The sequence below is a fragment of the Cyprinodon tularosa genome, unplaced genomic scaffold, assembly GCF_016077235.1.
Source record: "Cyprinodon tularosa strain WSP-4 unplaced genomic scaffold, ASM1607723v1 ctg23, whole genome shotgun sequence".
Lineage (NCBI taxonomy): Eukaryota > Metazoa > Chordata > Actinopteri > Cyprinodontiformes > Cyprinodontidae > Cyprinodon > Cyprinodon tularosa.
The window spans coordinates 438398-461818 of NW_024038861.1; the positions used below are offsets into that span (position 1 = coordinate 438398).

Consider the following 23421-nt stretch of genomic DNA (forward strand, 5'->3'; position numbering starts at 1 on the left):
ATCTAGGGGTTTTCTCTTTTTGGTTTGCAGTAGAGACAGATGTTATTGTTATCTGTTTTGGTATGAAATCTTAATTATTTGACTTACATGGTACATCTGACTGGAAACGATATTATGGAACGGTCTAAATGAAGTCTGGGCTTGAGCAAAAGACTAGTGAGGGTTAGGAGGCTTTCAAACATTAGAATTTAGAATTAGAATATTATCACCATAAGTAAAAAGAATGAAAATACCAGTTTTTATAATTTCAAAAGAATTTTTGAATTCTTTATTTCTCTAAGTTATCTTTGCATCTCCAACCTCTGCAGGTAATAAGAGACACGCCTGTAACTAGTGTCCTAAAGAGCACATCAGTCATTTTAATCTTGCATTCAAATCGTTTTTTGTGTGCAGAACATCTTGTCTACACCTTCCTATTGACCTAATTACTAACAAGGCTTTTAGAGACATGTTTCCACATTAATTTCTACAACTCTGGCATCAGATAAGGTTCGTAAGGAGAAGCAAAGCCACAAGTTCAGCCATCTCTTTTTTTCCCTTTTTTTTCATTCATGTGATATATCTTTATATAAAATCGTCTTTGTGATGATTAAATGTTAAAAGCTGTGACTTTTCCGTAATAAACTCCCACCAAAACATGTTTTTGGACTCCTCAGACACCTTGGAAGCGTTTAGACCTGTTCATGAAGTAGCTGTTTCATTGCAGAGCAACATGTGGTGTTTTTATTGAGCCCCCGACCTAGCATGAGAGGGAATTAAACCGTGGAAATGCCAGGTCCCTTGGTGTGCTATAAATGAGGGAGGAAACATTTCTGGAGCAGATGCACCTGGGATCAACAAACACACAGGGACATCCGAAGCACTGCTCACATGGTCGGCTACTAAATCTAACAGTAAACCTCTCTATATAAACCTTTAAAGAAAATAGAAAAATCATGATGTCAGCGGATATGTTAAAAAAATCAAATGATTGGTGGAAGGTAAAAACACAAACAAAGCGACAAAAAACAGTGTTATATAAATCTTTTCATTCATCCAATTGGGTGAGTTGTTCAGGGATGGATGAAGTAGAGGCCGAGTATTGTCCTCCTGAGATTTGCATCAGTATTTAAATGGATTTCCCTGCTCTGACCTTGCCTCATAACTGCAGGACTCTGTCACCAGAGAAATAGAAAGAAAATTGAGAGAGAAAATTTGAGAAAATTAGTGGGAGATAAAGTTGGGATTAACAAGAGGGACTGAGATAGGGGGAAGGAAATAATTAGAAGCCAGTGTACATAACTAACTTCCATGAAAATATATTTTATATTTAATATAACACTGTAAAGATTGCATGACAATGACAGAGTGGTTTATGAATGTTTTTGCTAAACACACCAAATTCACAAGTTCACTGCAGGGCAACATGGACACACACAAAGCATGAACACATACATGTTTTTTTTTTATGTTTTTAGCGGAATAATTCAGTTAAGCCACCATTTATATCGTTGAAGTGTCTGAGAAAGCCCCTGGTATGAACAGGGCATACAGAAAGACATCTCACATGAAGCATCACCATAATACAATGCCGTCATTGTTATGTTTTTTAGTGGATGTTGAAAGTATGTATCTGCCTGTTACGTCCACCAAGGGCACATATACCAAATACCTCCCTTTTAGTCTATCTGGACACAACACTCTGTTACACATGCCTAAGAAATGGCTATTTTTTTCAGTAGCCATCTTAAGTTGGGATCTCTGCAGCACATTTTGAGTTAACCTTGGACTCTTGGCTGCTCACCTGGTCAGTATGCTCTTCCTCGGTCTGTTTGGATGGATTACAAGGTCCAGGTAGGTTTGTAGTTGTGTTAAGCTCTTTTGTTTGCTACAAAGCTCTCCAACACTTGGCATGCCATTTTACAACTTAACCCTGCTTCCTTACAGATCTATCCTTTACATGTATGATGTGTTGCTTGCTCTTTGTGAAGCTTTTCTGTTTCTTAACAACAAAAAGAACAGTATATTCCCAAAAATCAATTAAATGTTTAAGTCTTTCTTAATTAAGTGGCATCCCTACGTATTTTTTGCATTGACTTTTATTCAGCACATCAGAGTAAATGTGGTAAGATAAAAAAAAACAAGGCACTATTTAGAGAATTTTTGTTGGTGAATTTCATAATTAAAAAAGCAAAGAAGCTTTGGTGTTGAAGCAAATATCACCAACATAAACATTTGCTGTAAGAGTTAAAATGAGGACAATACATACTAACCACATGGGCATCCATATTCAGTCAGTTATGTCATCAAAGCTTCCTGTCAGATATGATTTTTCCACATATGCTCCTAAAAGTTTATATTTTTTGGCAGAACAAGTGTTTGTGAATATTTAGTTGTGCTGTCTCATAATTTTTGAATTTTTTTTTAATCAAACCTTAATGTAAACAGATCTTGTCTTTTTTTTTCTTCTGTATTCTATGCCTTTTACTTTTTTGTACGTGTCTGTGGAGAACATATTTCATTTGACCCAGACCACCAATGGAACTGGAGCCAGCGGTTGGATAACACCCACCTCGCAGCAGAATAGCCAATCATTTTGCATCTGACTGTCAGGGAACTGACAGATCTGCTTTCCATAGAGGAAACAGCATGTTGATTTTGTATGTGTGTGTATGTCTGCGAGACCTTAGTTGACCAAGGGCAAATCTGGCCACAAAAAAACCCTGACATGTGCGCCCAGGCCGAGTTAGCCGCAGGCTTTAGTTTCACACATACGCATGCGTTTCTGCCCCCTCAGCAGAGGAAAGAGCACTAAGAAGACGCGGAGCCCCAAAGGTGACCAGCACAGCCATCATTATCAGCCTTTTCCTTCAGTTTTACAGTAGAAATAATTGACCTTTGCCATTAAGTTGTGATCAAGAGCAGCAGCTTCATATGAATGACAGAATGGATCTGGTGGTTCATTTCTCACTTTCTCTCCAACTATTTAGGATTTCTATTTAGAAAAAACGTATGCTACTTTAATATATCACACATGATGCTGTTAAATTAGAAATGAAGCACCTCTGAGAATAATGACTGCTCACTTTATTGCTTATCTTGTATGTATGCATGGATACAGACTAAAACAGATGGAGGGCACAGACTGATGGAGCCAGAGACACAGACTGAGGGGAGTGCTCTGATAGGCTCGGTCGGGGGAAACGGGTGGAGAGGAACGCTGGTCCCCAACGAGGCGAGCTAAGTGGGGGAAATTAGGTCAGCATGTTCCTTCTGACTCCACAGCAAGAACAGACGTGTATATATATTTGTGTGTGTTCCTGTACACCTTAAGAGTCACGCTGCGCCAGAACCGACACATATTGTGTCAATCTGTTTGTCTTTATATGTCTATCAGTGCATACTGTAAGGAACCTTTAATACACATACTTCTGCAGCACCGGTTTAGTGTTAAATTGTTAGATGGAAACTGTGAGATTGAATTCCAAAACTTGTCAATGCCGTTCAAAACCAATCCAACTGAGACGGAAAACAAGGATGTAACTAATCATAGCATCATAATCTGTGACAAAATTGTTCAGAATATGGAAGAGTTGAATAAAGGTTACGTGACTTTTATCCCCATTTGGCCACACAGTCTTCTAATTCTCGCTTTTGGGACTAATGGAGTCTGCTGTCATATGTCCTCTGGAGGACGAGGATGCTCCTCTTTTTGTGGCTTACACGGAGCTTCGTCTCCACTCATTGTCTTTTCCTGTCTCCAGACCAGGACACGTCACACATACTATAATTGATATGAGATTTAGGGGGTATATTTTAATGTAATTAGAATCTTAGTAATTGGACTAATTAGATCTAATTGCTATGTGAGAATGACTTTGATTAAAACAGGTTTCTCTCCTCAAACGTAAGAAGGAAAAAATAGTATGGTGACATTGGTGGGATACAATGCAAAGCTAATTGACTATAATCACTGATGAATTAATATTTGGTTTCACAAGGAACAGTCAACAGCTGAGAATTTAAGATAATTACTTTCAAAGAAACTCAAAATAAAAGATTCTGCCAAAACTCCTGCTCCATTGGCAAAACTAGTGTGCAAGTATGTTTAGATTCTTCTAAGAACACCAGAATGCTGCAATCAATAACAGCAAGTGTATTGAGCTAAGTATTTGATTATTCTGGGGGGGAAAAAGGCATTTAAGTTCTTATTCCTACATCAAATAGGGTAGAAAGTCTGTAAAAAAAACTTTCAGGTATCTTCAATTGCATATTAGCAAGACAGCATTGTTTAACCAAAAATAATGGTTCATTCTTGACTGATTTTTATGCTTCTTTCTTTTTTATTTTACCAGAATTGATGTGATGTATGTTAGTACTTGCAGAAAAAGGTACAATGTGTTTTCCTGGCAGTTCGAATTATTGGATTAGACATGTTATTTTGGCTTTCAGCGCCCCTATTAAACTTCTTTAAGCTAACTGTTGTGACCCTGAGTTAACAACTGTAAACCTTTATATAAGAAAATAAACATAAAAAGCTGATATAAGCTCACCCTGAACATGTGGTAAGCTTTATAAACATAATGCATGTTAAAGAGCAGTTCAAACTAACATATTCATTTCATGGTTAGGGTTTTCAGCAGGTAAATCACTTAGTAACACAATAGACAACAATAGATAAAGAGCTCTGCAAAATCTTTAATGTCCCTTGAACATTTTGATATACTAATATATAACTATAAAATGTTCAGCATATTGTGTAAGAATATTTATAGGTGGTTTAAGATATTTTCTTTCCTACAAATGATTATGTGAATGGTGCCCCATACATTTGCATTATGGGACATATGCTTTTACTTTTTAGAACCAACTTAAAGGTATAGTAGAGGATGTTCTTTTACTTGATGGATCATCAAAATAAATGATCCTCCTAATAATCAGTCATTCTGGTGATATGATTTTCTGTACGTAAGGCCGTCCTACGTTATTGTCCCTTTAGCTATATCATTCTGCACATGCGCACTTTCAGGCATGTAACTGTGGTGAGCTATGGTTTCAGCCTGTCTGTGAAGCTCACCTGTCTCACCGCAGTTCTTTGAAAATGGCCAAGGATCATAAGAGAAACAGAGTCTACAAAGTGTATGAGAACAAAAGAAAGGTCTCAGAAGAGAGAAACAAGACAAGATTGTTTTTGGGAGATTCTTTCACATGATGGCATACACTGAAAGCACAGGTAGGGCTTCCCACTGATGCCTTGGTTGAGAATATTCTACTCGAAAGGTAAACTTTGGCATGCTATTTGGAGAAATCCATTTCACATCACTGCTAGTAAAAGTTATCTACCTCTGTATTGTAAATGTCCAGGGAAGATAAGTTTATATATTTTGTCATTTGCATCATTAGTAGTTATATGGCGGCCACAGAACCTTTCAAAAAAGTTAAAAAACAATCCATTGTTTCCAAGTGTAAAGACATTTCACTTCCCATCCAGGAAGCTTTCTCAATTAAAAAATAGCTTCCTGGATGGAAAGTATTTTTGTAAAGTAGTCTTTTTTGCAGGGAAACTTTTTATATATAAATATTGGCGAGATGAGATCCATCCGACAACCGTCGTTGTTATTTTGTCCCCGCAACTCCTCGATGAGAAATGGGCTTGTGTATGCTCTCACACGCGTTTAATACAGTAGGCGTTCCCTCATGGGAGTGGGTAGAGGGTTGTGCATGTGCATTTTTTTTTTTTATAAATATCGCAAAAATCCTCCAGTATACCTTTAACTTTAGGAGTTTGATGGAGGTCACTACAAGCTTGCTGCATCTAAAACAACTGCAAATCACGCTGGGAGAACAGCTGTGAACATCAACAAAAATTCTTATTGATATATAATTCTAGGCCCTTCTGACCCATGAAGTTTGTTTAATTACGATTAAAAATCAGCGGGGTCCGAATAAAGAAAATCATCAACCAGTAAATTATAATCTGTTACTTTAAACAGAATTTAACACAAAAATTAGGTTTTTATGCATCCATGTTATGTAATGTAAATGAAAAAATATACCAAAAAGATTTAACATTTTTCCATGTTAATACCTAAAGTTTTTTGAAGTAGGGAAAAACACTCTTTCAGTTTGGTATATAGACAATTTCGTGATTCACATATTTCATAAAACACCTGAACTGAACATTTATTTATTTATTTACTTATTTTGTGGCTTAATAACAGAAGTGGGCTTAAGGCTGCCCTGCAAGGCTTTTAAACCTGGGTTTGAATGGCGACAAATCCATATCAAAGTGCTCATTTGGATCGATATTTAGTTTACATTATGTTCATGGTGGAGAATCCTACTTCACAGCCGTAGGTTGAGCCAAACATACTCAAAATGTGCTGGCTCCGCTGCGGTGTAGGTACTGTACCAGATCTGCTCACGTGGTCAGATCTGCTTGGGGCCCTGCCCCTTCTTATGATGCAAACATATGACAACTCCACTCGGACAAACTGTATTGTAACAGTTTCTTAAGAATCAAATCTCTTTTGGAGTCTCAACATATTGTTAACTATATTTACTATTATTTTACATTTCATTGACAATCTAAAGTAACCGAAACAATCATTCTAGGTCTTTGAAGAAAGTACTGCATTCTAAGATTGAGCTCTGCCATTTAACAAGATGACAAGAAAAACTCTCAGGTTATATTTATTCTTTTTATTGAGATCTGAGGACAGGAAGGACAAATGCAACATCTCAAAAATGACTTTCGTAGAGATTTTAGACAAATGAAACAGTTTTTTTACTTGTAGAAAACGAACGGGGCTAACCTGTTAACTACTGAGCACAGCTAGCTACAGTGCTACCCAGCTCTTCCCCTTTATATCATGGTCTTGCATTTACTTTTTTCACCATAAACAGTTTTTCTTTTGTTTTTTTTTATCGATCAGGTAAAACTTTATTGGTCATTTTGACACGATTACACTAAAGATGCTCCCGACTTGACACAATGACGCTGTGCAATGTTATTATTGTTGTCTGGGCAACCATAATGTTTTACATCATGTGGCAACGTTCAGCCAATCATGTAGCGCAACGTCAATGGCATGCGCAGGACCCGAGCAGACCTGACCACCCGAGCAGATCTGGTACCTACATCGGTCCAGCCAGGTCAAGATCCGCTATTGCAATCGCGCCAAACTGGAAACAAAAACGGTGAGAAGATCCGGTTTGTCAAAATAAAACTTAGCAAGACAGATCGGTAACAATAAATTAGATCATAATTCTTATATATTTCAAAAAACACAGTTTATTTAAAAGATTGAATGCAAACTATTTCAGATTTCTCATTTCCATCAGAAACCGCACCTATGCTGGATTCTGATGGGGATTTATTTTTTATATGTCATATTAAATTAAGCGTTCATTTCCGCATGTTTTTGCTCCTACGAATTTAATGATAATATCACGCATGCTCTCCCCGAGCTCCAAGGAACTCGGAGTGCAGCAAGACGGGAGAAACAGCGAAGGCTGTAGGCTTTGCTCTGTGCAGGCGGTCTGAAGCGCTGCAGGGCGGAGCGGAGATGGAGGATATGGGATTTCGGGGTAACAGGGGAAGCGACGCAATTGATGTTTAGTCACTGTCATCAGACAATTTGCGGTAATTTATAAATGTTGTAAATCAGGTGGGTCTGGATCCTGGTCTCCACCACACAGCATTTGTAAATAAACCAATACGTTTAATTTTAGTTTCTAATGTGTTTTCAGTGTGCCCTAAAAGGCTTACAGACATAACCTATTACCTTTCAAAATTGAAACAACTCTGCAGAAAGCCAATTTCTGTAAGTCAACAGATCATCCCACCTAAACAGGGATTGTCTGCAGCTTCGGTTACCATGAACCTCTTGTGTGACTAATCAGGTGTGTTTAAAAGGTAATGGGTTCACAGAATGTTTTCACGGAAAACAGCAAAAGTGGCTAAAAACAAATGTCTGCCTCACTTTTCAGATCTTGATTTGCAAAACAATGTTGAGAACCAAAATTTCCCTTCCATTTATGATACTCTATGTTCCATTTTCACAAAAAACGACAACACAGTATGTTGAGGTTTAGCAGTATTACATGACAAACTCTGAAATAGAGTTAGAAGGATTTAAAGACTTGAAAGTCCCATTGAATTGTGTTAGTTTCATCAGCCTTTATTGCTTCCTTATCAAAACTAGAAGTATTTCTCTGGCTTGCTTTAATAAAATGATCCCCTTACATGCATAATTCATGGGTTTCTACTGTACATATTTATCTCTCCTCCTGTAAACCTTAAAAATTAATTTTAAAAGCAGAATAAAGTCTTCACTCCGACTTTTCAAGCAATGTAGTACCATACAGCATTTTTATCATTTGTAAGCTAAACGATGTGAATCTTTGTATTTCCATGTGTGTGCTTAATTATGCATTAGCCCTTGATTTGCACATTTGTGTCAGGATGCCCTATAAAAATCCCAATACGCTAAGCCTCGTGTGGCTCAATAGATGGCAGTAATATCCCTCAATCACTGAGATATGAATCCTCTTTGCACTTAAACCACATGAATCTGCAGACGTGTATGTGCACATCCTTTGCAGTGGATATACACTCAGCATATAAACAAAAGCAAACACTCTTGTATGCATTTAGAAAAAAGGTATAGCTACATTGATACAACCAGATCAAATGGTGATGAGATGATTGCAAATAAATACATATAAAAAAAAATCCCTTTATACCGATATCTGTGAGACTTACAGTAGCATACCGTAGAAGCCCAGAGCATTTCACGCAACACAAGAAAATTCAGTTGAAGGTTCTAGTTTCGAACTACCTTTGGCTTGGTTGTCAAATTTAACACTTACACTATACTTTCCTAATAGTCTGATTGGGTGAAGAGCAATAAGGAGCCTTTAGCTCAGAGATACTGTAAAGTAAGTGCGTGCAAAGATGAAATCAATAGCTGTAGCACCTTCACAGGGCATCAAGGGAAATGCTGAAGTTCTTACTCAATACAACTCGTCTGTGTGTGTGTGTGTGTGTGTGTAACTGACAGAAATGTCTCATCTCACCCAGCAGACGACTGCTCAGAGGTAAAAAGAAGCACTATGAATAATCTCGAAAACCATTTAATTGTGTCCCTTTGTGTGCAGGCTGCCCGGCTTCAGTGCTCGTTTTGTATTCACTCTCCGCCGCCCCCCAAGACAGTCCCTGTGTCGTCATTTGTTGGCAGGATACGCTGGTAATCATTTGAATTCCCTAAGTGTGTTCAAAAGATGTCAGGGAGTATTCTCTGATCTTGTTTAATATGTGACCAGCAGCTATAAATTACAAACTCCCAGAAATGAGGAAACAAGGGTACTTTCAAATCTCCAGGGAGAATTTGTTTTACGTTCCACTTGCACATACAGAGTCTCCCCTCTCCTCCCCTTAATTTAGTAGCAGTTCAAATAGAAAACAAATACCTGTGACTTTTGAGTTGAAATAGGTTATTTCACTTTTAGGCTGTTTTGATGTCCCACCTTGTTTCTTCAAATGAATACGACCAAAGTTACTTGAAATTCTAAGGTCTATTTATTTTTTTTTATAAATTGGGTTTTCTAAATTAAGACTAAATGCTAAAAGCCAAACTGAGGACAAACCACTTTATTTTCAAACCTACTTTCTTGTACTTTATATTTCATGAGGATTTGAAAATGGTAAAAAAAAAAAATAACATAAAAAAATATTTTAATGGAGTTTTAACAGGGTGTTTTCTTTGTTTGGCCCTATACTAAAATAAACAAAAAGTAAACATTGACACTTTCTCTTTAAACAAATTCTAATCCACAAAAAATAAGATATATAAATGATTGATCAAAATTCCCACAAACCTTCAAACTAGATATGGACCATGATTTGCTTTCCTTCCACTTTTGTTAATCCAGAATTGCCTAAAAACTGCAGATTCGCAGTGTCTGCTCATCTATTGGATCACTAGTTAAGAGGTGTCAAAAGCCTGAAATAATTTCCAAAGACGATGCTGTAGTTGTCAAATGGTGAAGCTCCTAAATATCATCACTACACAAAGTAAGTTCAGATTAATGATACATGCAGTCTAAAAAATGTTCAATTTTCTTTTAAACAAACTCTAAACCAGAGAATCCTGGATAATCCCTCAAACTTAGCTATGGAATAACTCTGCACATATTTATATAATGGGTCTGATTTGAATGTACCTGAAGCATTTGGTGTTTGCTTCTTCTTTCTGACCAAAGTATGCAGTTCCAGTTAAAGTCACATTTGTTTTTACCAAATAACACCAAATCATTTTTTCCCTCTCTGCCTAATTTACCATTTCCTCCCTTCCCGTTCCCATTATGTAGCAATAAACAAACAATACCAAGTTACTAGCATTTATGAATTACACTAATAAATGGTCATAACAATGCATACATCTCAGGTATTCTTTATCTAATTGTAATCTATATCTAATTTACACCTATGTCATATATTTTCATTTAGGATGGTTGTATTTCTATTTTGGATTATCTAGTTCTGATTTAATATGACGATTAGGCTAATTCTAAAATCCCTACTATTGGTGAAAAGCATTTCTCGGAGTCATACAAAAATCCTTAAAGAGATGCACTGGATATTTTAGATTGTCAAAACAGGTATAATACATCACCCGGACAGGTTTGAATTTCAACAAAGTTGATAACAATCATTCTGCTGCCAACTGGTCAATTCAGGTTCATTTTTTTCAATTACAAAAATATCAACAATGTGAAGATACTTACACCTGTGACTGGAGGAGAAAGCCTTTCTCTTGCATCACTTCTGATTCTAATTTTTGGTAGCTTATACAATTATCATCGAATAACGATCAGTGAACCTCTGTGATACAGTTTTCCTAATAATGAGATAATACATATTTTTTTAGTCTACCTCAGCTTCTTGCTCATTTCATGTTCTTAGTTTTCACTCTTTTATTTCAACCTTACTAAAATAAAAAGTTCTCATGTCGTTCCTGTAATATAGAGTTGCCCGGCTAAAATGTGCCGCATTGCATTAACACCCAACAGAAACAGGCCATCAAGGGTTAATATGATGTAATATAATTTTTTACACCCTCTGATCAGTTATCGTACTTTTAAAGTAGTCTTGGAAGGTGGAAAACTGTTGAAACCTCTGGTTTTGTTAAAACCTTTTTTTGTAAGTAGTGATCTAATTCACGTTAAGGGGGGTTCTCTTTCTCTCAAGTCTGATTGATGTTATCTAAATTTTGCAAGCATGAGGATGGATAACACATGATACTCACTGTAAAAAGAAACTATATCCCTCCATCTCCTCCATGGAGAGGTTCTCCACTGTAGGCTGCATTTTCGGTTTGCCTGTCTGCTGAGGCGGCGCACTTCTGCCGCTCATGCTGGGGCCGCAGCTATTTGTCTTCTTGATTGGCTTCTTCTGTGAGGAGCAGAAATCAGGGAGAACACATACGGATGTCATTTGTAATCAAAGCAGGAAACAGGCCTTTGAATTTATCTTGGAGGATGCACACGGCGACTGTGACAGTGTGTGTGTGGCATTTCGGGGGGCTTCTTCTATATCTCTTCCCGCACTTCAACTGATGCGAGACAAAAGTGACGGCGAAATCGCATATGGCACGCCATCCTTCAATTCGGGTTCATTCGGGAAGTGTGTGCACAGTGACGCTAGCGTTAAATATGTGATGTTGGAGCAGCTGGCACTGTTTTTTTTTTTTTTTCCTGCACACAAGTCGTTTACTGTCATCATCATAAACACAGTAAAACGAAGTCTGGAAGTGGGACTTAAAATTTTTCACCAAGGTACTTGGGAGCAGATATTATTTGTTAAGCCGCCAACATGTTAGCGGCTTGCTTTCCCTGGTCCTGTCAGCCTTGACTGTGTTGCCCTTGGGTGGGCTTAGTGCCTTTCTGCTTGAAGTTGTGACATACACACCGATGTATGTTAATGAGATCCACAGTTGGAAGAAGCAACCTCTTTTATTTGCTAACACCCCTCCCTCATTCCACCTTTCCCTATTTCATATTTTTTCTGCCCTCCTTTTTTCTTTCCCTCATTCTGTACACTAGGCCCAGGAAGTAGTAAATGGGCAGAATCCCATAAAAGCTCGATCCGTTTTCATAGGGCAATCTTTGCCAAGGCAAGCTTGAATTCCAGAGTGATGATCACAATATACAGTAGAGAGAAGAGACAAAAAAAAGGCAGGAGATATATAAACCACAATGTTCTCCAGTGTCTCCCCACAATAAATTTAATGCAATACCTTAAGAGTAGATTCAGTATAGAGCTGGATTCCTGCCCCATGGGCAAAGGGTTTGCCTGGAGAAAATTCATTTTAATTAGGCCTGCACTGCAGGTTGAAGGGCTGAAATCTGATCCCTAGTGCTCCCAGGCTTGGGCAGGTTGGAGATCATTCCACTTAATCATTACACAACTGGGTTCCCCACCACATCGTCTGACAGACTTAGCAAGGTTTTAAAGATGGGCCACAATATGGTAGAAAAACAATGGTGGACAGAGGTCGCAAAGAAATAAAAACCTCATATAAACAAACTCATTTATTTATCTGGACACTGCTGATTAATGGTCTTCTTAGGGGCCTCTGGTAGATCGGCCAAAATAGGTTAGAAACAATAAAGACTTGTAGGCGACGGAGGAGGGAGCAAGGACAGGAAAACCTGCATGAGGATCCAGAGAGAGAAAGAGAGAAAGGCAGGCTTGAGGTTGGTCACAGACTTCTAACTGCCCCGAAAATAACATGGCAACAACAAAAGGCCTGGTGCCGAGGCACAATGGTAGGGGCGGACTGAGAGGCTGCAACGCCGGATCAGCACACGAGGTAATTTTGCAATTATCACTTCAAAGTAGGCCAGGTAACATGCAGACTTTGATTAATTTAGCTTAAGTCTTCTGTTGAACAGGAAGAGGCGGGTTAAGAAAGGTTTTGGAGAAAAGGAAAAAAGAAAAGAAGGAGGACTGGCTGCCATTGCTGATTTCACAGAATTTGGGCTGCTCTGGCTTGTCAAGCAGATCAAAACTGGCTTTGAAGGCTGAAAAATACCTGTTAGTGTGAAATGTATTTTGACAAATCTCAGTTAATAAGCTGGGGAGGTGCAAGTAAGAGTGGAGAGTGGAACAAGAGGAGGAAGGAATATGGATAATAAATAAAGGGGGAAGCAGCTTATTTTAAAGGGTCGAAATTCTCATAGGGTTACCTTGTACTGGAAGCCACCTTCTACTTTCTCCCGACTTGGATAAGTCTTCTCCATTGCACTTCCTGAAATTACTTCTGCAGAATCATTCTTCCCTGCATCCCAAAAAGAAAAGAACTTTATGTTATTTTTACAAAGATTAAACTAAGATGAAAGAGCTGAAATAACACAGTTTATGCTAAATTATTCATAGAGATCTTGTTAACTGCTGACAGACATACAAGGGGAACAAAAATAATATCAGAATAAAAATATTATTTTTAAATGAAATACTTGTAATTAAAATGTCTCAGTTAAAAAAGTGTGTAAAACTAAAATATTTAATAAAGAAAAATGTACAAACAATCTCAGCTTTTCTAAACAAACATCTGTCTTGTATTTTCTTTTACTGCAAGAAATTTCAAATGAAAGAAAAGTTTCAAAGTACAAGCTAAAAAAATGCAGAAAGAAGTAATGAAAGATCTTAAAAAAAATTAACAGTGTTGTCAAACCTTTATCCTTCCCCGTTTTTTTGCAAAATTACATCTGCAGTATATTTCATCGACCATTTTTTCCCCTTTCTCTATATCTGTCTCCCCTTTTCTAGCTGTAATTTAAATGGTAAGCCACCAGATGTGTGTCTCATGCTTGAAGAGTCGAGGATCTGCATTATTTAGCATATTAACATTCACAGAATTTCAAAAGGGGTTCCTGTTTTGCCTGGAGGTTGTAATTAAGTAAACCTTAGCTTGATATGTGTAAAAATCTCACTCTGTGAAACTTTTGCCCCCATCATGGAACCAATCACATCTATATAATGCATATGAAAAACTTGGGCAAGATATAATTTCTTCTCTTGCCACAGGATTAAAAATATCAGTAATAATAACTTCAACATAAAATATATCTTTCTGACAGCTAAAACGTTGTACATGCAAATGGTAATAAAGCCTAAATGTTACTTCAAAGGGAATCTTAAATCACATATCAGAGAAATATATATATAATTTTGTTATTTAATTTGCAAGGTTACCATTTCTTTTTTTTTTTTGCATTGCTTATCTAAATTTGAATATCTAAACTTTATGTTAACATTTTCCATATCATTGCCGTAGTCTCAGTTGGCATGCCTTTATGTTATGTAATATTTATTAACACATCTTTAAAGATCCAGCAATGTGGTGAAATAAACTATAAAAGGGAAACACATTTAGAAAAAAACTGTTAATTTAATAAGATACGTTGTGTTATGAATCCTTATGCTAGAAGACCAGAAGATTTTGTGTTAAGTAAAATGTGGTGAATTTTGTTTGCTTATTTTAGAGTTCATGCTTCATCAGATTCAGCAATGTCTCAGTGTGAGTGTAGCCAACCTGAGAAAGAGTGATGCAACCCAACGCCACCTTTCCTTTGCATAAACCCATACAAACACACACACTCTTACACACACACAAAACTTAGCCACCATGAGCAGCATCAACAATCATGTATACTCATAGACTTGGACCCCCGTGGATTTGAATGCTGTCTAAAGCCATGCAACTGAACATATACACTCATTACACCGGGGCCTCGCTTGCTAATGGTCAGATGCTGTGGAACCGAAACCGGTGCGGAGGCAGCATCGACTACTCTGACAGCTAAGGGCTATGTCCATGAACTTGGAGCGCTTGAGCTGCCACAACTCCAGCCTCTCTGGGCACCCAAGGCCAAAAAAAAACTCCTTGTTCTCCCCCAGTGCTCTGAGCTATGTTAAGACCTGTACACATGCTCATCCATAACACACACAAACTACGACGCACCCACACACCAAAAGGCAGAGACATCAATGTAGACACTTGCATATATGCACAAACATTTTCGAGGGTAGAAAACATAAGAGTGTAGGACTTACAAACAAAGTCAGGTTGAGTAAAGATAAAGCCTGAAGGCTGCACCACTGTGGAGGCCCTATTACTGTGTTAACTGTGAGATTGAACCAGAGATGAGATGCAAGTTGTTGCTCATCTAGGCCCACAATTGCATGATGACTGGCCAAGATTTGCTAAAGAATCAAAGGTTATCAACTTGCAAATTACCCCTGAGTCCAGAGAAGAATCTCAAGCTAAAAGGGCTTAGTGTTGCTTTAAGCAACAGTGCTTTTACTTTAATCTACCTCATTTTAATTAAAGTAACAAACACAAAATAAATACTGGTGTTTATCCACTGCCTTGAAAAAGTATTTATTCCATTTTAACAATTTTACGTGTATCAACCACAAACTGGTGGACACACACAAAATAGTAAGTAATTGTGAAGCAGAGGAATATATTTGTTTCATTTTGAAATACTTTAAAATAAAAACAATTATCTTTAGATTCCCTTATCTTATGTAGACATGTTTCCTTTTGGCAAACACACAGTAGTTTAGATAGTACATTTCAATAATGATACAACTAAAATTCTTCTTTTTGCAAGTAAAACTTTAAAATTGTGTGTGACTATATTTGGCTCCACTAAGTCAACATTTTGTAAAATATTCCTGCAGTTAAAGATTTAAGTTTAATAAGGTATGATTTGATCAACTTTGCACATCTCTAGGGCAAAATATTTTGCCCACATCACCTAGACAATAAAAAAAAGCATAAACTTGGTCAGACTGGATGCAATTTCCTATTCAACATTTTATGTGGATAGTGTTACGTTTTTGCCTTACCTTGTCAAGTGACCTTTTCTCACATGTTTATTAGCATTTACAAGCTTTGAACTAAAATAGTTGCGGATTTCTTTCTTTGATGGATTTTATTGTCAATCATCCATTGTTTCATAACATAAGTGTGCTTAAAACATGTCCACTGACCTACGTGGTGTTTCCTGCTGTATTTGCACTCTTTACAGTATATATAAAACTACCAGGGACAACTTAATGACCAATTAATTTAATCAATAGATTTAATTTTACTAATAAGATTGTGACCAGTAACTGCACTAGCTTTTTATGTTAATGTCATCCAAAATAAGGGTGAAAAGAAATGAATAGCACACTGTTTATATGGTTATTTGTAAAACAAAAGAATGGAAAAAAATATATGTATCATATTCTTTCCAATTGACAGAATGACGTAGATTTGAGTTAATTTGTAATTGTATATTTCATTAAACCCATATAATATACACTGAGCTTGTGGTTATAAAATGAAAAAATATATATATAAAAAAAACAAATGCAGAAAATATGATGAATTCCCACTGGTGGTCTGATATCTGGTCCAAATCTCAGTCCAGGCGTATAATGAAAGAGAGAAAATTCCCACCTTGAGTCGGAACAGAAATTTTAGGTCCGACAGAAATTCACCGTCCTGACCAAACAATGTCTTGTAGTTGCAATTGATTGTTTCGGGGGCAGTGTTGCTCCAGTATTGAGCCAATTGAGAAGAAACAAAGTATGAACAAGAAAGTCCATCTCATGGGGTTTCTAATGCTACTTTGGAGTTCAAATGGTCATTACTTGCCCCATGAGAAATTTTCAAAGACTTTCTTCATTCCTAACCCCTTATTTTGTTTCTACTTTTTTTTTACCTCTCAATTGTGTTTTTCTAATATCACATCCTCTTTGTCTGCCTTTGGTACTCAGAAATAGTCTTTCAAACCTTTTTTTATTTAATTTGTACAATGCCAAACCATATTTGCACAGTTCATATAAAACAATTGATTGATACGAGTTTTAGCACAACAGTGTGGGTTGAAAAAAATGAGAACTGGGAGTACTGGAGAGAGATTACTAGGTTTAGGTTTGGATTTAAAGAAATTTCAATTGTAAAAAGCAACAAAGAAAAATGAAACAGCTAACAATACTTTGCTCTCTGCATGCATTATGAAATGAGACACTGACCTAATTTGTCATTTGGGTTCAAACAATCTGTTGCAACTAGATCAGTCTGTTAATGTGAAAGGTCACTTCACCCAGTGTGCCTCTAGCTAGTCACTAAAATACTAACTACACTTAATTAACCTTAAGGAAGTCCTCTAAGGTAAATCAGAATATTGTCATGGAACTCCAAATTTGACTAAATTATCGAATGATGAATTCTGATACAACAGCGTCTGCTGCAATCCTTTGATACTCCAATCACCACTTGTCAGAGGTATTACTTCAGATGGGCATGTCAAGTTTGGTTTTGTTGACACATGACAAGTATAGCGGTTCTCTTTTTAATAGAGAGATTAATTAACTTAAAGCCTGAGGATTGCAAACCCTAATGTTTCACTGTCAAGTCTTTTGTATATTGTAAACGACAAGAGGTCTCTATGTTCTTGTCACTACTCTGTAAGCAATGGGTATTAAGAAAAATTGAGGCATTGCATGCACAGAAAAGGTGATCCAACCACAGCACAAATCAGCATCAGAAACAGGTAAGCATGAACTAGAAAGGAAACATCTGAAACCCCTCTGATTTGACTGAAACTGAGAGAGCTGGGGGATAATTCGTTTTTCTTTTTCCTGACAGAATTGGATTTCCATTTTTTGCTAGGTTAAAGTTGTCCATCCAATCGGCCTTCTTAGCCTTGACATATCGTCCCATCTGAGCACCGTAATTCACTCCAGAGGTAATGCAACCTGAACTGATCTGTATGCAAATGAGGCCCAAATGTCGGATTGGTTTAGGGAGCGGCACATATGAGGTGTAGTGTGGGACACCTTTTGATCCATTATTTCACTCGCCGGATCAAGTTCACGTCTCCAGCAACCTTCTCACCTGCAAAAAGTTTTGTGTGTGTTTGGGAGAGTGTGTCTCTTCATGCATGCCTGTGCATGCAAGAACTTACAGTCTTCTGAAGCGAACAGATCTGCTGAATCTTGCCTTATGTAGTAGAACATAACTCTTTACATAGTAAGTGAATGTCTCGCTCTCCGTCTCTCTCTTTGGAAAGGCAGTCAGTTCGTTGGGGACACTTCCCTTGTGGGCGTTAGGATCTCTGTGGGGGGTCACAGGTCAGCTAGCGGAGGAAGCGACAAGCTGTGAAATGTAAAAGACCAATTTCTTCCACATGTTTCAGCGCTGGGAGAACACTGCCAAGCTGTCAGCCGGCATCACGTTTAAAATGGGCCAGGGTGCTACCCAGCAGACCTGTCACAACTCATTTGTAATTAAAAAGCCTGTGTGATGTTTAAAGCAGAGCACCCCAGAAACTTTTGAGAACTGTTAAATAAAGATGAGCTGCATGTGCAAGAGGACCGAAAGAAAGAAAGAAAGAAAGAAAGAAAGAAAGAAAGAAAGAAAGAAAGAAAGAAAGAAAGAAAGAAAGAAAGAAAGAAAGAAAGAAAGAAAGAAAGAAAGAAAGAAAGAAAGAAAGAAAGAAAGAAAGAAAGAAAGAAAGAAAGAAAGAAAGAAAGAAAGAGTACATATCAATAAAATCAAGAAAATACAAAAAGAATTAACATTTTCAGGTTTAATTTCATCCAATTTAAATCCAATAATTTTTTTTTGTATAATCTTACTATCACTTGCAGTTTTTGGCATCTTGCTGAGTAGAGCAATGCAAATACCTGTACTTTAGATTTTATTGTTATATATATATATATATATATATATATATATATATATATATATATATATATATATATATAAAATGTGTGTGATGTTTTCAGCTATATTCAGATCAACCTAGCCTGGCAGAGCACAAATGCTAAAGTTGAACAGTATCGAATGAAAATATCTTTATTGTCCCACAGTGGTGAAATTAAGGTGTCCCAGCAGAAAACTGAAATGCAAATGAAGGCATGTAGATATACACCATGGCAAAATATATAAAAACAAACAAAAAAAAGATTAAAATAATGTAAGGGAAAATTCACAACATACCAAAAATTAACGTACAGCTATAAAAAATAAATAAAAATAAATGTAGATAAAAAAAAAAACTTAACTACCGAGTAACAGTAGGGATGCAAACACACAGTATAGGAAACAAACACTCATTAAGTTATTTGGGAATAGTGGGGGAGGATAGGAAGGCTAACACCTGTTGGGAGGAAGGACCTGAGATAACGCACCTTTGTGCATTTAGGACACAGCAATCTGCTTATCATTCGATAAAGACCACATTCGTTTTATAGAGCTGTGCTTCTGTAACAACATGTAGCACATTTTAGCTGTATTATACACAAAGAATGCTCAAAAGCCATCTTTTAAAAATGCATTTACAATTTCATTCTGTGTTTTGTGCCAAAATATTTAAAGGAATTGTATAGATTTTGTCCAATTATTTTTTTATTTTAAAATTTTTGTGTAACAAAATAAGATGTGCAAATTGTTAAACCATTTTATGTGTTTAATTAAATCTGTAATTTTTGTTTCACTGTACATTACTTTTGCGTTTTGTTTGTTCTTATTTATTTTTAAATTTTACCTGCCTGACTAGGGTTATCTCCTGTAGGTTTTCAGTAACTACTAATTAGACCTCTACAGTTTTTTTTTTTTTATATATAAAATCAAATAAAGAAAACATTAACTTTTGTTTATGCAAGCACTGCTGCCAAGCTTTATTTAACTTTGCCCTGAAGCACTTTACCTCAGTAGAGAGTTGATGTTGGTGAGAACTGCTGTTCTTTTCCCCCAGCTCAAAACATTAGACTGACATTTTCTCCCCACTGTGACATACTTGGGGGCTTTTAGCCTTGGACTCCTACCTGGCAGAGATGAAGAAGAGCAAGCCGAATCAGCATATAGGTGCAAAGGCGAACACTGGTAAGAGTGTACCATAGTGGACTCTCCTACTCTGCTGCTGGGGCCAACATGTAAATGCTGCTGAGATTGGAGAAGAGGAGGTCGAGGACAAAGCTGAGAATGGGATAAGCATCTAGGCTGGAGGGGCTGGCAAAGGGTTAGGTCATGATGATCCTCAGGTTTTAAGATTTTAGGGTTAGAGGGGGGTATAGATGGGGCAGTATTTAGCTCTGTCTCTTCAGATGTTGCAGGTGGAAGTTTCTTTACCTAACACAAACACAAGAATTATTAAATCACAGCATGATCAGACTGTTAGAACAATATCATTTTAATGAACCTGAATATCACATCATCAGTCCGTATTTTTCTGTACTTCATAATCACTGTATGTTGTATTGTTATTGTTTTTGACTGTGTGTCACGTAACTATTAAGTCTTTAAGCTGACATTTTTTTTTTCTTTTTGTTCCCTGCATTAGCAAAGAAAAGCAAAAATATCCTCCAGGAATTAAAGCAACAGTAGACCACAGTAATGATAGAGTAATACAAACAGCATGTCAGAGTCAAAGGGATAAAGAAGCAAATACAGAAGAGGGAGACCATTGTTCTGTTTTTTTGTTTTTTTTTGTTTTATAATTTGATTAAGATGTTTACTAATCTAATCAATGCATCAGCTCAAATGCATCCGGAATTATTGGGTAAAGATGTGGATTTTGTTTTCTCTCTGGGGACAATTTCCAATTTCTCCTTAACTCCCTTTTCTCATAGAAAACATCCAGACGTCCGACACTGCTGGACTTTCCACATCTTAAATAATGAAACGGGGATCGTATTGTTAAGCCTCATGCATATGCTTTCCTGTAGCCCCCGAATGCCTGACGTGCAGTAAAATAAATGCAATGAAAAAAGAAAAAAAAAAAACTGGGATCTTAACACTAACCTGAAAATACAGGTTGCACAGCCAGTGGTCTAGATCGGAGGAGATGATAGTCTCAATTTTCTTAAACTGGTCCAGTTGTGGGCTGGGCTCCCCCCTGATCAGAGGAGTTTTAAATCTGAGGGAATGACACATCATTACTGGCAACCAAAAGCTTTGAGGATTCAAGCAGATGGAAGCAAGCAGATAGAAAAAAAAAAGATGACGTCTTTCTTTTTAAAAAAAAGTGTTGGTGCTGTTTTTAAGGTAAACTGATACAGTCTCTCTTTAGAGGTGATTTTACTGATTCCATACAAACATATTAAGTCAAATAAAGTGAAAATATCAAATGATCTATAAACTCACCTGCCATGGACCAGACTTAGGCTCAGGCCACATACAGGAAACACTCCCCAGGCCAGCACAGAACTAAAATGGCCTCCATGCCCAGATAGGCTGTTCAGTTGGAATACCAAAACCATGGAGGGGGTGATGTCAGAGGTAGAAGGTAAGCTCTACAGAAACAGAAAAACTTTCAGTCAGTTCAGTTTTGTCAGGTTGCATCAACAGTTTTTAGTGCATTATATCACATTTATAAATAACTGATAATTGCACAAAACAGATAATGACTCTGATGTGAAAAGAAAATATCATTGAAAACATTAACATAATTTTTAATTTTTCACAAATTAAAATGAAAATGTTTGCCCACCTCAACCCTAAATTACTGTTGGGCATCCAAATAAAATCCAATGCCACAAACTTCCTTCAAAAACCCTTGTTTATTTCAAATACCTTAAAATTATATAGATTTTTCTGGTTATATATATTTTTTTAAATGAGTCTTAACAGGTTTGAAACTCTTTGCTGGGCACTGGGTGAATGCAATCAAAGGGATGGGCTTACATACAGCTCTGTGGTGTGCTAAATGCATAGACCCTCAAGAGCCAGCAAATATATACTGAAAGGATGACAGACATTTACATGGACTAACTTTATAAGGACCTCCTTAGATGGAATCTTTACCCATCTATTTCTACAAATTGCCAAAACACATATGTTGCACACGTATTTTCTGCACGCGAAGGGGAGCTTCAGATTACCGTGATACTATAAACTGACAGCCACTGAATTAGAGATTCAGAAAGGCCATCATAAATCAAATTGATAATATTACCAGTTTCTTGCGTGAAGCAAAAAGTGTTGGTGGTTAGCAGTCAACGGCAAATACATGCATGCTTATTTACCCAGAGAACGGTAGGGGTTTGCTTAAAAAATGAACTGACAGTGAGGTGTGCCCCACTTCATCCATCACTGAGAAGGAAATATTTTATCCCTTTATTAGTTGTAATGGAAAATGCAGGGGACTTGTTTTAACACATAAATCATGTGTATCCTCTACCAAATCTGGGACACACTGGTGAAATGATGGGTAGTGTGTGGGAATCAAGACATAAATTTATGGAACAATATCACGGATTATAGATATTGAGGATATTTATATAATTCATTTACTGTTGGGAATATGACCTCCACTAGAAGTGCTCTGTCTGTCTGTGGGTGTGTATGTTTTTGAAGTACCTGCTTTTAGACAAGAAGAGTTATTTAAATGTGTGTGATATTCTGTGCTTCCTTAAGGTTTTTGTGAGCTTGGCGCAGCCAGATTTGTTTGTTAGGATTTACTGTGAAGGGTGTTAAGGTGTTTCATGAGATCAATTCTACGTTTTGCTTAAATCACCTTTCCAAGAGCCTTCAGGATTCCAGCTTTTGTAATGTTTATATCAATATGTTTTAACATTTCATATCTGCAAAATAGTGCAATTTTCATGACTTGCTGCAAATCTAACAGCACTTTCCAAACTTTGCCCCAGATTCTTAATTGGATTTTAGTCTAGAGTGTGACTGGACCAGTAAACACATTTAAAATGCTGTGAATGCATTCAAATATTATGTTTGGCTAAATGCTTAGTGTTATTGACCTACTTAAATATTTAGCATTTGCAAATCTGTTTTCTAAGTATGTCCTGTATACTATCTCTACCTGTTTTATCATAAAATCTGACCAAACTTCCCGTCCTTGCCAAGGATAGCAACCTGACAGTGTGCCAGTGTAAATTCATATTAATTGAGGCCAACCACAAAACGAGCTTAAATTGGAAGGTAACCTGACTTTCGTACAGTTCTTTGAAGACATTTCGACACCTATCCAGGAGTCTTCGTCAACTCCATAGACTTACATTTACAAAATCTCTTGAATAAGTTTTAAAAAATCTTAAACAAACAAGGCAAAGATCTGGTTGACTTCAAATATAAGCCTGTTTTGTGGTCAACCTTACAGTTGCATGATGTCATTAATGTGTTTCCCTATTCTGGTGAAATACATTAGTGGTGGGATGGTCAGGGTTGAAGTGTTTTATATGTAAACACATTTTGGCCACATTTGAGGGGAGCAGCTTCTTCCACAATTGTGTCTCCCTCCGAATTTATGAACAATCTGTAAATAAGACTTAGCAAGGCTTTTGTTCAACAATGGTTTCTTCTTGGCACTCTGTTCTAAAGTCACATTTGTTGATCACATAATTTGATCACT

The 23421-nt window shown here is 36.9% G+C and overlaps 1 protein-coding gene across 1 annotated transcript in view; it reads right to left on the minus strand.

The window, feature by feature from the left end:
* The window catches only part of ofcc1 (orofacial cleft 1 candidate 1), a 107561-nt gene that overhangs the window by 51256 nt on the left and 32884 nt on the right, over positions 1 to 23421 (minus strand). The window contains exons 12-16 of the mRNA XM_038286732.1: positions 21198 to 21346; positions 20856 to 20970; positions 19880 to 20183; positions 13234 to 13325; positions 11292 to 11437 (exon numbers count right to left, since the gene is read on the minus strand). Of these exons, the coding sequence (XP_038142660.1) occupies positions 11292 to 11437; positions 13234 to 13325; positions 19880 to 20183; positions 20856 to 20970; positions 21198 to 21346 (806 nt within the window). The remainder of the gene's footprint in view (positions 1 to 11291; positions 11438 to 13233; positions 13326 to 19879; positions 20184 to 20855; positions 20971 to 21197; positions 21347 to 23421) is intronic.